This window comes from Daphnia carinata, chromosome 3 (genome assembly GCF_022539665.2).
Source record: "Daphnia carinata strain CSIRO-1 chromosome 3, CSIRO_AGI_Dcar_HiC_V3, whole genome shotgun sequence".
Taxonomy (NCBI): Eukaryota; Metazoa; Arthropoda; class Branchiopoda; order Diplostraca; family Daphniidae; genus Daphnia; species Daphnia carinata.
Genome location: NC_081333.1, coordinates 3,807,530 through 3,824,882, shown reverse-complemented (window position 1 = coordinate 3,824,882; position 17,353 = coordinate 3,807,530). Strand labels below are relative to the sequence as shown.

The following is a 17,353-nucleotide window of genomic DNA, read 5'->3' as shown; positions in this document are numbered from 1 at the left end:
TAAACATGAAGTAGCAGCTGAATAAATAACAAGTTAATTGCTTCCAATCGCTACTCGAGTTTGTTTTCTCTGTTATGTGACTAAAGAAAATAAAGGCAGCCTTACGTTCTGTGCGCGCAAAGCTTAACGCGAAAAGCTGTTCTATTGCTGTAATGCTATATCCCCCCTTCCCCTTTTCGAATGTATTTTCGTTTCCGCTGGAAACGAAAGTGTATCGGAACGCAAGGAGCCAAAGTGAATCGCTAAATGCGGATGAGCTTCTGTTAACCCTTTTTGCCGGGTGTGCCGATCCGGAAGCTGTTTAATGGAACGTTGGCACCAACGCCCCCCTAGCAACGGGCATCACGCTAGCTGACAACGTGTCCCCAAAATGAAAACAAAAGAAGAAAACAAACATTTTCTTTTTGCTTCTAGAAAGGGAGGTAGCCGGACGTGGCATAGTTAGCTCAAAGTTTCCTCTGCATTTTCCGATTTACAAAGTTAGTAAAAGCGCCTACTTCCATTTTCCTTTTGATTTTGATGACGTGCACTCCGATTGATGGTAAAGTTCTTGTCGAAATCAATACCCATCATCAGTTCTTCCCCACTGTTTGTTTTTCAATGATATTTTTCCAAGTTAAAAATTTTTTATTAAACAAAAAATTGGATACTAATCATTGCAATCGAATATTTAAATTAAATGTGTACAGGTGATGTCTTCGTCGTTGGCCTTAACGTGGTTTTGTTTTATTTGCCGTAATGATAGCCACCGTATCCGTAAGGAGGATAGTAGCCAATTGGGTAGCCTCCGTAAAGACCTGGATAACCACCGTAATGTCCGTAACCATGGTGGCCGTGATCGTAGTAATGATGATGATGATCATGACCAAACAGACCGTCCAGCAAACCGAAAATAGGTTTGCCATCCACTGCAATCAACATCGCCACCAAGAGCGCGAAAACTGCAATCTTTAACACATTTAAATGCAAAAACGATGTAGTTTTGATTGGAATTATATTAACAAAATTGTCGTACCAGATTGCGATTCATGTTGGAGCTGTCCAGCTAGTCGCCGTGTTGAAACTGTCGTTGCAAAATGCGTTGACCATCGTCTATTTATACGAAGAAACTCCTTGTAACCTGTGGAAAAAAAAAATCAAGGTCTTTAAATTTTTAGGAAGTTCGCTAAAATCACTTGATTGCATCGTACTGTCCCGCTTTCTCTCTCATTCTTACACAAACGCGAGCTGCCATTGAAACGGCCTTATACTCTAAGCGATTTCCGCTATTCATTCGCTACCATCCACGGTCATTGCAGCTATAAATCGCGTCCGTATTGGCGACAGTGTAATCTCGGTTAAATGGGCTCTTGCAATGTCATCTGGTACAAGGATTTCAAATATTTGCTCAAGCTGATGAGGTGTTTCTTTTGCAACAAGTCACAAAATGTTTTGTATATGCGCTATATGAAAGAAAGGAACAATCCTTGACCCAAAAAAGACTAGCGCGGAAGAGCTACACTGTCCGGTGCTAAATGTTCCATGAATCCACTTGCTGCTAACTTTGTACGTGACTCATAAAATGAAATTTCAATGTCGCCCTTTTTTGCATTGCAAGGTGGACTTCAGCAAACGGCAATTGTCGGGGGCGTAACAACAGCAATAAAAGCAATCGTGTTGGTAATGTTCTTTTAGCGATTGCATTTTGTGTGTCACTATAATATTTGTTTTCTTTTCCTTGTTGCGAAAAAGAAATTATGGGAAGGCCTCTCGAGTCACGTCTATACGCGTTTGAACGAGAGGCCACGTGAGACTAGGGCACACGCTTGTCTCTATAATAGAAGAAACTCCAGTGGCTCTTAAAAGTATCAAAGGATGGAAATACATCAAAGAAAAGAATCAAACGTGTAATTTATTGTTAAGCTTTTATTTTGCCACTAAAATAGAATGTATAAGTTTTCATATCAAATAAAAAAAATAATCAGTTCAAATTCAAAGTGGGTAGGTTAGAAGTATTTGTTATTTAAAAATCTACATAATTAATGGGAAAGCGAATATTTTATTCGGAATCAGCGGTCAAATTAGTTTAGAACGGGAGAGATGGAATATGAAATCCAAGTCAAAATTCTAGGCACCCACTCCCCTTGAAGAGAAAGTTGGGTTTGAAAAATAAGCCCGACAAAATAAGCCCGACTTTTTTTATTATTTATTTTTACAAAAATCAATATATTGCTATAAAAATATCTGCGTGATATTCAAAATGAAACGACGATCACGAAAATAGATTTTATTTTCACGCCAAATTTATAATTTTTGAGATAATAAGCATGGAATTGAAATGGTTTCACTTGGAGTCGATGAAACCCTATGCCATAAATCTAAATTAAAACACTTTCTTTTCGTCTATTAATTTGATTAATAAATTAAATAATCATGATGATTTGTCGAGTATTTGTTAATTCCAGGGCACTTTAAATTTAGAGGGTCCCGTTTATTCAATGAATACTCTACGCGGCGATTGCGGAAGGTCTTTAGGTAAAAGACGCACGCGCAGGCGATGTCGCAAAGGCCAAAGGAGTCGACCCACTTGTCGTTCTAACTTATATAAGAAGTTGTTTTGCGTCTGTCGGAGGCCTGACGATGCCCCATACGGTTCTAAGATACTGGAACTTCAATCGGCCAGTTCCATTTTGATCCTCAGATCAACCAAGTTCTACGTTTTTTTTTATCTCGGGGGGGGTGGGCCAAAAATTGTTTGAAAATCAGTTTGTTTTGATTGTGAATTCGGGTGTTTTTAATTGCTGAACATGTCGGACAAATGATGTGGATTTAAAAAGAGGTCTGTAAAAGGAGAAGGGTGGTCATTCGCGCTCGATGTTCACGTCATTGATTACACCTTTCATGTGAGTATTGATAACTGAAATTGAATGTATAAATTTAGAAGATTTTCAATTCTGCACTCGTTCTATTTTTATGCCGACAAATTATTTCCGACTATTGATCCACAATGAGCTTTGCTCATTCTTAATCAAGCAGGGCCTTTTGGGGAAAGGACTCATTTAGACTTTTGGATGGCGTGTGTGCATTGATGCCATTTCTTAATCTCGGCGCACTCGCTCGAAAAGCCTTTTAGTGTCACCAACCTCTCCGATCCTGAATGCAGTCGCACTTGACTCTCATCCTATTTTGTGTATACTATAGCCAACTATTAGAAACGTGATAGCTTGTCCGCGCTTGGCTAATTCAACCACTTGACTAAAGCGCGGATGTAGACCTGCATGACAAGGGCCAAAAACAAAACTTGGTACAATTAATTAACTCGTTTCCCTTAGTCTATAAAGCTATTTCGATAGAGGGAGTTGGCTATTAAATTTCATTTTCGGGGCTGTTTCACTCGGGGGCATTCCAAAAATGACTTTGAAAAAGCGTCCAGCATCAAAGCGAACCTGAGTTTAGTAGGGGAGGGTGGGCGTGGTTGGAACACAAAACTTATTTTTGTTCCGTACGATTACAAAAATCGTCCAAGTAAAGTAAAAAATATATAGATTTGTAGCCAGTTATGTCAGCTACATAACCGTATTTTTTTTGGGTGGGTTCGGCAAAGTTTAATGTGTGCTATGAGTAAAAAACCGGAGGTACCCCAAGTTGTTTCAATTGCCAATTCTACTCGGCAATTGAAACAGGGCGTCTGGGCAGTTGAAACGTGGGTTTTCCCATAAGAGAGCTCCCGGTTTTACGAAAAAACTAAAATGACGATATCTCAGAATCTGGGATACGTATTTTGATGAATTTTTTACAGTAATATAGAGAATTTTAATCTTTATTTTTTAAGATGTTTTATAAGTTTCTATAGTAAATAAATATTATTTAATTAATTTTAGTAGTTTTCTGAATTAGGTTCTGAACACCGTTAGTAATCCAAAGAACGGTTAATAGTATGGAGATCAAATTTTTATAATCGAATATTGCATGTCCGGCCTTACATCATAATTGTTGTTAATGTCCTTAATTTAATTTTTAAAATTTAATTTCTTTCGTCAACGTTGTAAATAAAAGCACAAAACATTGTGGCAGACGATAAATGCCAGCCACCCAGCAGACGAAATAAAACACAAAATAAACAATAATTGAAAAAAGAGCTCTGCTAATACGCTGCGTAGGGAACACCGTTGCCAGACTACAGTAAAGGAGACGCGCATACGGAAGGGTCGCAATTGGAACAAGGTGTTCCAATTGCTCCGACCATGGGTCTTCTCGGAGTTTTAATTTTTATAGGTGATAAAGTTAAGCTAGAAAAAAATTAATGTGATCAACTTATAGCTTAATGAATGACGAATGATTGGAGACCTTTTTTAATGATTTTCTCCATCGTTTTCAGTGTGAAAACGAAAAAATTGTCTGCAAAAAAACAACAAATGGACAGCCAAAAAACAATTTTCTGGGATAATTCGAAAACTTTTAAATTCTAAAGCCTCCAATTTTTTCTAAAAATGTAGAACCCTAATTCCCGTTAGTTCAAATTTTTTAAACCAAATCTCTTACGTACTTTAAGTGGTAGAATTTTTGTTTCAATTGCCGCGTGTTCCAATTGCGCCCACCCTCCTCTAAGTTCTTGTTATGATGCGCATCTACGGCAACGTAAAACAAAAATAGATGACATAAAAAATTCTGTTAGATCTTCTTCAATTTTTTCTTTTTCTATCTTAAAAAGACTTGACGCCGAATAAAATCCTTTTACATTTTTATTATTGTCAATAGCTGCCGTCATGTTTGCGTAGGGCCACGCAGATCAAAATGCGATATACAAGTCAAAGCGCGTGAAAGGCGTCTAAAATTCGTGAGCTGCGATAGCTGCTGACGTGAATCCTTGATGTTTACTGATGTTGTTTTGAAATTCTCTCCGTCTTTTCCATTTGATCTTCTCGGCAGGATCGTCCTCAAGGATCAACTTGATAAGGCGTTTCTTTTATTTTCAAATCGATGCGCTCTAGTATAATGCATGCATTATCAGCGGCTCCGGTAAAAACACACCGAAACACAAGAAAAGAATAAAAGAAAAGGACAGATATAACCACAATTGTTGTGTTACTATACGCCGAGCAAACAACCTTCCCGGTGATTGAGCGGATGATGACGGTTGGCCAAGAATAAGTAGACACGAAACGATGGGGATGACCCTGGTAAACATGGCGTTCGTTCTGTATCTTCAATCAGAATCACATCCCGTCGTTTGTGATGGCTGCCCATTGTTAGGCGAGTGTAATAGCTATACGCTATCAGATTTATACCATCAGCTATCTAACAGCTGTGGTATCATTGAAAGGGCAAAATGTGCGCCTGGCTATAGATCATCGGCAAAGGCCAAATCGATTCCAACATCGGGACGTACAACACGTACCGCAATTGTGCCGACGAACGAATTTAAATATTGGCGCAAGTGTGTGAAAATGGAATATGATGGCCGTTACAGCGCGTGAAATAAATCAATCCGAAAAATCCCCTTCGCAAAAGAAGATTTCACATCCTGCCGGACGAATGAATAAGATGCGATTATTTGCTGTTGATCAATAAAAAGAAAGAAATTTCAAAAAGAAAGTAAATAGACACTAAGCTTTTCGGCCCTTCTGTATTTCGCCCCCTTTTTTTTATTATTACTGTTAAGACCTTATGTATTTTTTGTTTGACTAGTTACAGAGCTTTAAAAGTGTGAGCCAATACACGTCATGTTGTAACACCATAAGGCACCAACCAAAAGGAGATTAAGTTTACGTTATTGTCATCGTGTGGGAGCTGTCAGAGCCTATCGCTTTTGATTGCTTGCCTTTACTTTCGTGATGATAACATCAGCCATGAAACAAAACGCTTGTATGCTAACACAACAGATTGTTTCGTTTACGATCGCTTTCGTGACGCGGACATCTCTAAAAAAATCGATTTCTTTTTTTTTCTGGCCTGTGTGACAAAGACGACATTCGATAAGCTTCTGGCTGAAGCTCTGATGAACAGCAATATCCGCTTCGGTTTTCTGTTGTCCAAAAACAAGGACGACATCCACCATATCGTTCCATTTGAATTGCAAATGCAAGATGCATATCAGAAATGAATACCTTAAGCACTTTCGCGAATTTCGAGCATCACTAGACTCGTATTTATCTTTAACAATAGGCAAACAGAAGTCTTACAAACGAATGATCTGATGGCGATGAACGCGTCTCTTGTTTTTCTGCAACACTCAGCTCCATCTTTACCTTTCTGGCCGTTTTGAACAGCCCATCTGTCGGCTTTTGTTTCGATTCTTTTGTTCGTTTAATGCGTCATTAGAGAAACTTATGCCTTTAAAAGAGAAAATCAATATCTCGATAAGCTCTCTACCCTTTACTGACGGTGTAGCAATTAAGATTGGCAAAGACCGAAGCAAAATCTAAATTCGTGCAAAAGGAAGGACATGAATATTCTGCGAAATTAAGCAGCTGATTTTGTGTGGCAAAGGGGGGCATTTCAGCGGAAGGGAATTAAAACCACATTCAACCTTTTGCATTAGATTTTTTCAGAAATCAATTAGGAGAGACTTCTTCCAAAAACCCGCTATATGCAAATGGCAGTAACTGATCGTTTTTTTGTTGTCGTATTGACCGCATTTTATCTGGAATAGTTTTTAAGCGTGAACGTTTCACGCGTGCGGTAAGACCATATGGTTGCCGTCGTTACATCACGTATAAGTAACACACTGTCGGATCAGGTTGTTGACTCCATCGCACCTGAAGGACGAAAGTTATTGAATCGCTTAGGACGTAAGTAGAAATCTACGAATACGAAAACAGTTTGCAAATGATTGGATTGCATTAAGAAGGAAGCAGTCAAGTTGAAGCTGATTGCATAGGCGAATAACACTGTAAGAATATCACGTAAAGTCTTGTAGGTTAACAACTGTCTTGTTTCTTTCTTGTTTTATTTAGGATTTTGTCTAAGATCTTTGTTCTCGTCGGACGTTGCTTCGTTTGGGAGCTGCTCCGGAACCGCTGAAGGCTAACGACAGCTGAGACGACGACGGAGCTCCGGAAGCTTATAAGAAAACAAGAATTTACACAAACGAAGAGACTAGTGTCATCAGATATTGTGGGACTGTAAAAAAAAAAGGAAAAACAGAAGAAGAAAACTAAAAATGTCGCATTACCAATGGTCGTCCTTCCGGACGTTTATCTTAATAATGATGGCGATGCCTTTGACGGTCGTTGGCCAGCTTCATGTGACGCCAAACTCGAGACCACCGTTCAATTTCACTTGGCCAACGAAAAAAGCGTCTGAAGTGGAAGGGGATCTCATCCTCGGGGGTCTCATGATGATTCACGAAAGACAAGATGACATCACCTGCGGGCCTGTCATGCCACAAGGTGGCATTCAGGTAACACATTTTCATTCACGAATTATCGGAAAAAAAAATTCATTGCAAACGTTGGGTTGGGAAATAAAAAATTGGAAAGGCCTTGGAGACGATGTTGTTCACCATCGATCAAATCAATCCGATCCTGTCCAGCACGGCCGGTTTCACTATCGGAGCTCACATCCTCGACGACTGCGACAAAGACACTTACGGACTGGAACAGGCTGTCGCTTTCGTTAAAGGTATGCTTTTAAAAATGGCTTTGAAAAAAAAAATGAAAGTTAAGCTCACAACGTCCGTTTGTACTGCAATCATCTTTTTTTAATGTTTCATTTGGCAAACTTATGAGTTCTGCGCAACTCTCTTGAAACCCCGAGTTCCGCTTCTCAATGTACTGAATTTGGTATTACCCATTAATGAACACTTTGGACATAAGTTCAGAGTACTTTGCAGATCACCTGATGTTTACCAATTCGGATTGGACGTATAGTGTAAGGATTCACACAACCTTTTGTTCCAAGTGCTGACGTTTTTAAAAACTGAGAATAAACTCTTCGTGAATAGAGTTTCATACTGCTGCATAAGGAATGCAATTTTTATGAGTTTGGCTTATTTCTAGGAAATTGCTATTCATAGTGGTTATAGTTAGTAAACAGAGCGTTACAGCAACGTATAATGTTGATCTAATTTTGGCTGACTTGTGCAGGTTCTATAAGTAATATCGACGACACCGATTACAAATGTCTTGATGGAACTGTGCCGGATGTAAGGAATAAAGTCATCTCCGGTGTTGTGGGCGCCTCGTCTTCAGTAACGTCCATCCAGGTGGCAAATCTTTTGCGTCTTTTTAGGATCCCCCAGGTGATTCATACCTTTTTCTGTATATCCGGTGTGTTTTATTATTAACAACAAACGTAACACTTCTTTTTTGGGGGGTGGGCTTTGATGTTTACGGCTCGTGGCTGTTAAAAGGTTTCCTTCTTCTCGTCGAGTCCCGAGCTGAGTAACAAGCAACGCTTCGAATACTTCACTCGGACTATTCCCTCTGATCATCACCAGGTGATGGCCATCGTGCAAATCATCCGTTTCCTCAAATGGACTTACATTTCCATCCTCTACGAAGAGTCCACGTACGGTATCAAGGTAAGCTGCCTTACATAATGCAGTATCTACACTTTACGTGTTTTTTTTTTAAATATCCAAGATTCATTGATTATGCTGGTGTTAGCGAAGGCTTTATACACGCTGTAGAGATGGCAAAAGTTTTCGTTTTACTCTGCCGCTGTGAAAAGGAACGATCCCTGGATAGGCCGTGCAACTGACAGCATGTCGTCAAGATTCAATTAATGGAATCTTTCCTTGGAAAGCCTTACCAGTCGAGCAGGGCAGTCGGAATCATTTCTAAAGAGACACTAATGAATGTTTTATAAATCCCCGTTGATGGAAATAAGCACCACACTCTTGAAAAAGTGCAGTTTCCTTCAGATTATCTTCTACGTCCATGTGCAATTACCATAGCGGAAACTGGGGACGTTCAGAATAAGAAAACTATCGCTATACCTTACGTAGAGAAGTTAGGACTGCAGACCCATAAAATAACTTCACGGGACGTTCTCTTGCTAAAGAGCCTCCCTCTTTCTCTCTCTCCTTCTGTCTGAACCTTTTTCTTTTTTATGTTGCCTTTGTTCCAGTCGATGCAACTGAGCACTCAGAACCGGACCGTCATAGCGAAGCTATTGGGATATAGATTTCTTTGCTTTTATCGTCTTGAATTTCTTACACTTTTCTGGTCACTAGACGGAAGCATTCGCAGGTTTGGATAGATAGAGGAATTCGGGAATGTATCCACCATTCTTAGCGATCGATAGTTCTTTATCGTCGTCGTTAAATCGCGAGTATCGACTGCCAGCCAACATTAGCCTCACCTTTCGAGTTACTAGACGCATTTTTCTTTTCAAGCCGTTTAGTTTTACTTAAAAAGAAAATGTGATTGGGCATCTGGGTGGGGATCTAGTTGGATTTAGAGTTCTAGGTTGTCGGGCGGAATGTAAAGAAAATCGTGAAGAACTGCCGTGTTTCCCATACACTAGCAATGGATGGTGAGCATGTTGAGTAAAGAATAAAAAAATACGATGATGAATGTCAATATTTGTTTAACCTCGTCCACGTTCATCGTCGCGTAAAGAGAAATGTTTGATTGGCCTCTGGTACCGTCAACATTGCGTGTTGTGACGGATGGCACTTCGGGAATGACAAGCACACCATAGGGTGTGCCTATACAGTGTGTGGTGCAAACACCCATGTATGCAAAGATAAACTGCGCAAACATACCGTAGGCTCGGATGATAACAACAAAGGCCCTTGCTGTTTATATAGCGACAGTTGTAAGAAAACTGCGAATGCAATTTGTGCTGTCAATATTGACCCGGTATTACTGGATCTAGACACTCACATGAAAGCAATTTTCTGTAGGCATTTGAGGAGTTGGAAGTGCTGCTGGCCAAGAACAACATTTGTATCGCCGTCAAGGAGCGGCTGGTGAAGGATTCGGGCGTGGCCGGCGAAGCGGCCTACAATGGCATCGTTCACAAGTTGAACTCGAAACCCAAAGCCAAAGGTGTCATCATCTTCGGCTCAGATCAGGAGGTGTCGGGTGTGATGAGAGCCGTCCGACGCAACAATCTGACGGCCAATTTCAACTGGATCGGCTCAGACGGATGGGCCGGACGTCTGCTGGTCTCCGAAGGCAACGAGCAAGAGGTCGAGGGCACTTTGGCTTTTCTTCCGCAAGCTCATCCCGTTAGGGGATTCGATAATTACTTTCTCTCGCTCACGCCGCTCAATAACAAACGCAATCCCTGGTTCATTGGTGAGTCTTTCTATCGAAAATTATTCTTTCTTCATTCATTTCTCGAGGGGGGATGTCTTCCTGGGAGATTGTCTTTCACTACGTCATTCTACCCTTGTTCTTTTGTTTCAACACGCAATTACTTGTTTAGAAGTAACATAGTTCAAATTTCAATTGAATGGACAAAAGGTAGCATTTCATTGTCTGAATATCATTGACAGAATTCTGGGAAAACCATTTCCAGTGTCGGTACCCGTCCAGTCCACCAACTCCCTACAACCAGGTAAGCTCTTTGGAACGATGCATTCGTACTCAACCATTAAAATAAAAGCATCCGGTCATCTGGCTGCAATCCAAGTTTTTGCCTGTCTTCGCTAAGCCATTTCTTCTATTCCGCAGAATTGGCAAAGGACGTGCACGGGTCGAGAGAAACTCACCCCTGAAGGAACCGAATTCGAAGGACAATTGCAATACGTCTCCGACGCTGTCATGGCTTTCGCCAATGCTTTCAAGTAAATCCAATACGGAAACCAATAGACATCAACTGGGTTCCTATTCTATAACGTCTACAATTCTTCCACTGCCCCCTCCCCCGGTCAAAGCTAACGGACAATATCACGTCCATTTTGCCCATTAGTATTCAAACTGCACGGTAGTTAATCAGGCGAACGTAGATGCCCACTGATTCGGTTGAAGGCCTAGTGATTGGTCAACATATAGACTAGCTATCGTGGGCGAGGACATAAAATAAAGGGAAAAGAAGTAAATGGATCAATAGGACAAGAGGATAACGAATAGATAAGAAACTAACAGATCTCGGGATGGGTACGCTATGCAATTTCTCGGAAAATTATTTTCGTCTTCCTGTAGTAAGTGGACAATGTCGAAAACAAATGCCATTCAGCTGAATTTTCTCCGAAAAAGATCATGGGACATTCGTTTTTCTCGCTTACCAACCCATCCTCGTCTTTCTAAGAATCAAAAGACAAAGAACCTGAGGAACATTTAAATAATTTTCTATACCTTTCCCAATTGCATTTTAAAGGGACATGCATCAGACGGTTTGCAAAGGCCAACGTGGTCTGTGCAAAGAAATGGTGCCCATAGATGGAAGTGAATTGCTCAAATACCTGAGGCGAGTCGAATTCACAGGTAAGTGCTATCCATTTCTTGTTGATGTTATTTCCAGAAATTGCACGCCGGCTATTAATCAAATAGTATAAACTGTTGTGTGTAATCGTATTCAAATTTTGAATCCCTTTGGGGTAAAGAATGATGTCATAATTCAACCTCTGTATCGAACAATGTATTTCGACAGGATTGAGTGGCGATCGTTTCCAATTTGACGATTATGGTGACGGCCCTGCCCGCTACGATTTAATTCATTTCAAGCAAGTCTCTGCCGGTCGATATCGATGGCTGCGAGTTGGCGAGTACCACTCGGGACAACTAAAACTCGATGAGAACGGTAATTTATTGCTCTCTGTAGATCCTCGCCCACAATCTTGCCCAGCTGTAACTGCCCAGCGTTGTTTCTCTTTACTGTCCAGTAGTGGGCTATCCGCTCTCAAGTTATTCTTTTTTTTTCAAAACTGAAGTCGTTAGCTAATCAAACAATGCAGATAACGTCGGACTATGGTATACGCATTAATGCTAGGGGGATTATACTAACAAGACTTCTGGTGAAACGGTTCTCTTATTGGTATTTAAAAAAAAGAAGACATGCTCTTTAATATCTAATACCTAGAATTAATGGCCGCTACCTTCTTTAGTAGTATTATTTCGATCCTTCTTTACACAATTGGTTGCGAGTCTTTGCACTATACCTACTGTCAGCATCCCCCCTTTTGAAATCAGTTGATATATCCTTAATAATATTTCACTGGGCAACCGCTGCTGACGAAATAAGACTATCATCTGATTTTTGTTTTATCGTTTGTTTTTTGACATGTTGGATTTTCAAACGCTGCTAGAAGAGCTTCTATTCCGCGGGGATCAGGTGATGCAGCCGGAATCTATTTGCAGCCGGCCGTGCAACGCTTCGCAGGCGAAAAAGTACGTGGAAGGCGAAGGTTGCTGCTGGACGTGCGTCGAATGCATCAGCTATCAGGTATTCCACGTTTGCATGTGTGTTTACGTTCACTATCTGTAGAGCCCTGCGTGAACTTGAGGCCCATCGCGGGCGGCTGAACCAGCGCAGCTAGAGTACGATATTATTTGAACAGCCGAATGCGGAAAATTGTTCGAGAAGGTGGAATTAAATTGCCGTCAGACATTGTGAGAAGTCGATGTGTGTTGTGAGGAGGAGATTTGAAATCAATTTCCCCCCAGTGAACGTTTACTGAGGAAACGGGGTATACGAACTGGTGGTGCAGGTCGATGAATCAGTAACAAACTGTCTGAGAAGAAGAGCATGGCCACGCCATCTGGAACAAGGTTCTATAACAACTTGTAACTATTCCTTTTGAAACAGATACGGAATCCGGATGATGAAACGCAATGCTTAGCTTGCCCGCAAGGCACTCTACCGAATGCGGAACGGAGTCAATGTCTAGCCATTCCCGAGGTTTACCTTCGACCTGACACCGGATGGGCCATTGGAGCCATGTCATTTTCGGCTGTTGGCATCCTGCTCACCTTCGCAGTAAAATACCCACATTTATTTTTTGAATAAAAATGCATAACGAAAGACGCTTGAAATCCACAATTGCAGGTTTTAGGTGTGTTTTGTCAACACAATGACACGCCAGTGGTGCGGGCTTCCGGACGGGAACTGAGCTACGTTTTGCTCAGCGGGATCCTGCTCTGCTACATGGTCTCATTCTTATTCGTCCTGCGACCGACCGACGTGGTCTGCGGCGTCCAACAAACGGCCATTGGACTCTGTTTCAGCGTCGTTTACGCCGCCTTGTTCACAAAGACAAACCGCATCGCCAGAATCTTCCGGAGCGGCAAGAAGTCCGCAGGACGGCCGGGACTCATCTCGCCTAAATCCCAGTTGGCCATCTGCGGCGGTTTGGTCACTGTCCAAGGTTTGATTTTTCAATTTCATAATTTCATACGCGACAGAACAAACGCCTCCCCAACTTAGCGCCCAAAAAACTAGCCCTCTTAGCGCCCAAAAAAAAAATAGAACAGCGCTAAACAGTTAGGAGCATTTCAAGCCACTTTTGCTGAACAAGTGTGACTTGTTTCATCAAGTATTGGTTTTTTTTTAAATCAAATCCGCATTTTGGAATGTTATTGCGAATTGTATCAAAATTTTGGCAGCAGCTTGCCATCTTCGGACACAACAGCTTGGCTTGTGTTCAAAACTGGTGCCCTCCGAAATACAATTATGTTCGATGATGGCAAGCATGATGATATGCTCTTGCGAATATCGCCGAATTTTGAATATCTACATTTCCGTACGGATGAGTTGCGTACAGTCAAACGGCACATTCCGGCTGATGCTATTGCAAATTCTAAAGGCGAATGGAACTGTTGCGACATAGTTGTCGTCTAGGATTGACATATCTGTTGCCATGGTGTCTATTGAATTGGAGCATACTCGTTGTTGAAAAAGAATACGTTACTGCAGAACAAAGTTTTGATGTGTGGGAGTTTTGGGACATCAAATTTTATCCTCTTTATTATAGATTTCGAGCGTATTATGTTTGATCAGTACGTTAAAGGTTGCATGCATCTATTTGAATAGGAATCATTTTGCTAGCGTGGCTCTGGGTTTCTCCGTCGGTGGCTAAACATGTCCACCCGACACGCGAGGACAATCTGCTCGTCTGTTCCTCGTTCACCGACGCTTCTTACATGATGGTAAGGAACGAGTTGATAATGCATTGCTGCAACATTATTCTAATATTTGATTACTCGACTGGTGGACAGGCGTTTGCATATCCGATTCTTTTGATTCTCCTGTGCACCATCTACGCCGTCGTGACACGCAAAATACCGGCCGCCTTTAACGAGTCAAAGTACATTGGGTTCACCATGTACACAACGTGCGTCATCTGGCTGGCCTTTGTGCCCATCTACTTCAGGTTTCTTTTATTCATCCAACTTTTGGATTTCTCTCTTGTATGTGAAACGCACCGCCATTATCCTTATCCCCCCCCCCTCCTATTTCAATTCTCTTTTGCATATGATGGCTGATGGCAGTACGGCGAGTAATTTGCCGCTAAGGATCACCAGCATGAGCGTCACCATCAGTTTGAGCGCCACCGTCACGCTGGCCTGCCTCTTTTCTCCGAAACTTTACATCATCATCTTCCATCCGGAACGGAACGTTCGACAAGTAAGAAGAATGCTATAAAATATCACTGTCCCCGTTGACACCCTTTCTTGTGTTTCACATACAAAATGTTCCATTTATCAGGCTTTGACGGTGCCAACGTCTAAAGGGTCGATCCGTCATTCCAAGAATAATCCACATTCTAACAATGGGCACGCCCAAAATAACGGTATAATTTCATTCACATTTGAATTCATCAATCAGAAGGAAATTGACAATTTGCCTAAATCATTCAATTCAAAATGCACGGCCGCTTTGTCGTTAAAAAACTAAAAAAACTTAGGAACAAGTGAGGCAGAACCTGCCAAAGGGCTTGTCGCTTTGTCTGCTGTGCAAAATCAATTATTACCGATGGCGTCACCGTCTGGAGATCAGCAGATTCAGCCACAGCTGCTCAAGACGGAAGTTGGTCAAGACAATGAAAGTGACTTGATCGTCGACGTGATGACAAGTGGCGGCGCCCTCTCCGCCTCACGAATTCAGTTGAACGAATGAGAAATTTCTTTATTTCATCGGCACACGCGCCCTGGAAAATTACGCATTCACCAACCTCCCATCCACTTTTTCATTTCACAATGAAAGAAAAAAGAATAAAACGATCGATTTAGAAAAATTCGATTGATCCAATCGCGTATGACGTCACTTTACAAGCTCCAGACGTGTGCGATCCTAGTCTGTAAATAAATCCAATGACGGTACAATTTTACATATAGATTTAAAAAAAATAGTACACTATTCAGAATGACGCTATATAGTGTTAGCCACAAGTTTTAAATGAGTAGTTCAATAAATAACACGTTTTCTGCAATCACGTTGGCAATCTTTTGTTTGAACCTGTTATCATAAAACATGCAGTTTATAAGACGAAACGTTCGCGGAAGCTTTTTGGGATAATTGGTTCTGTGGCTTCAATCCAATTTCGCATTCTTTGCTCTTTAGCAAACAAGAAGGGATGAGGTGCCTTCAGCTTCAAAAATCGGCTCAAGGTTTTTCATAAGCTGGCCGTGTTATAGCCGATTAAGATGAGCGTACGCCCACGCTCTATTGATCAAGCTAAGTGTTGCATTTTGTGATGGTGGCTATCATCAACAATGTGACAATGTCACGTAACGAAAGATCAGTGAACGATTGATTGGATTGCCTGATAACTTAACCGTACAGTATACACCGTATTTAATTGGAATTCTCAGCGGAGAACGGTTGTGTTCGGTGAGTCGGAAATCGTCTGTGTTGTTCAGCATATTCAGCTATGAAAACAGTTTGAATACGACGTGCTAGTTCTTTAGTAGTCAACAGTGCTGACAAGTTTGGCATTACGACACCGCATTGCTTTCCTGGAATGTCAGCTTCCAATTACGCATACAACCTAAGCGTCTGAAGGAACCCTTATTATTCTCCCGTTTCAAAGCAGAAACACCATGCACTTCTTTAATCAGTATGCGCATGTTTTTACATATTTCCTTATAACGAGCGTTTCCTTCAGAAGGGAGTTTGATCATCCTGTTATTGCATAATCATCAGTACATACATCAAGGAGAAAAATATTTATGTTCTTTGTGACTCCCATATTTATCATAGTTAACAGGCACAGCTAAAAAAGTGGGGTAACAGCCAACTGAGTCAGGGTAAAAACTAACACGAAAAAAGTAGAGCTGACCTACATTTTCACGCGACTGATGTCGCAACTGATCCTAATCACGGTGTCATCGTGATTTACAGAGATTAGGCCAGCTGGCGAAATATAAATTACAGTCACGGAAAAAAAAGGAGGTGGATGTGCTAAACAGCGAAGGTCTCATCTTGTTGGGCCGTCTCCAAAAAAAAAAAAAGTCGATGGCAAAGAATCAAACTGAATTGCATAATGAATTCTCTCGTCCCGTGCATATAAAATCGAGTTTAACACACACATAAATACCCCGTGTAAATGAAAAAAGAAAAAGAATGGAGCAGCATCCTATTACAATACTGACACCGCACAAGTCTGTCGCGCAAAATATCCAGCCTCAATTCTTAACAAGGTGCTGACAGGAACATATAGAATGCCACTGATATACAGCAATCACGTAGCAGTGTCACTATTTCTGTTTATTTTCTATACCGCCAATTTTCTTTTTGCCCCCATTCACGCGCTGTTGACATCGATCCCATTCATGATCCCAAATCAGCCATCATAATAATAAAAAAAAAGGTCGTTGAGAACGAGCCCGAGTGCTGTGGCGCATTCAAAACTCTTATAACACGTTCCCTTTTTCTCATATGATATTTATAAAACCCGTTGAAAACAGAAGTTAATCAACACAATATTTTTTTCCCACCTTGAATCTTATTAACCTGAATAGAAACACGCGGGGTTTTAAAGAGGCCGTGTCACGGCACGCAATCTGACATGTCATCGAGCTATATTGTAATCAGGTTTAGCTTCTCGAAATCACTTTGGCATTTGAAAGAACGGAAAAGAAGGCCAAAAACTAGTCGGGTTCATATACGGGCTTTGCAATACAGACAAAGGGACGTAAAAAGAAAAACTGAGGTACAACAAAGAGCATACCCGTATATCTTGGTGCAATGGGTACAGTATAGCCCGTTGACATTAACAGCCCTAGCGGGCGACAAACAAGCTTTTGGCCAGGCTTCTGTCGTGCAAGTATATTTCTAATACATGAATCGCCCTTCTTTTATTATTCAACAAGTTTTTACTTTTTATTTTCGCTCTCTACACGAGCCTAGTAAGGAAACATGGGCGGCCGGGAGTAAACTAGTATACGCGTTTAAAGATTTTACGTGTCCTCTAAGGCTTTGTAAATACCTGCTAAACACGCCAATAGGAACGTGAACGACAGTCCTATGGCAAGCAACG

General features: G+C 41.2%; 2 protein-coding genes across 2 annotated transcripts; one reads left to right on the top strand and one right to left on the bottom strand.

Annotated features, from left to right (window-relative positions):
- Positions 1-606: 606 nt before the first annotated feature.
- Positions 607-1,076, bottom strand: LOC130693562 (neuropeptide-like protein 31). The gene is made up of 2 exons (XM_057516736.1): positions 1,016-1,076; positions 607-948 (listed from the first exon to the last, which is right to left on the bottom strand). The coding sequence occupies exons 1-2, from the start codon at positions 1,028-1,030 to the stop codon at positions 727-729; spliced, it is 237 nt and encodes a 78-aa protein (XP_057372719.1). The 5' UTR covers positions 1,031-1,076; the 3' UTR covers positions 607-726.
- Positions 1,077-7,120: 6,044 nt separating this feature from the next.
- Positions 7,121-15,116, top strand: LOC130693505 (metabotropic glutamate receptor 2-like). Its single transcript, XM_057516658.2, has 17 exons — positions 7,121-7,381; positions 7,461-7,602; positions 8,067-8,221; positions 8,333-8,503; positions 9,833-10,229; positions 10,430-10,491; positions 10,608-10,720; positions 11,254-11,360; positions 11,527-11,676; positions 12,182-12,318; positions 12,682-12,852; positions 12,922-13,240; positions 13,906-14,021; positions 14,091-14,245; positions 14,364-14,499; positions 14,581-14,665; positions 14,780-15,116. The coding sequence occupies exons 1-17, from the start codon at positions 7,142-7,144 to the stop codon at positions 14,989-14,991; spliced, it is 2,868 nt and encodes a 955-aa protein (XP_057372641.1). The 5' UTR covers positions 7,121-7,141; the 3' UTR covers positions 14,992-15,116.
- The last annotated feature ends 2,237 nt before the right edge of the window (positions 15,117-17,353 follow it).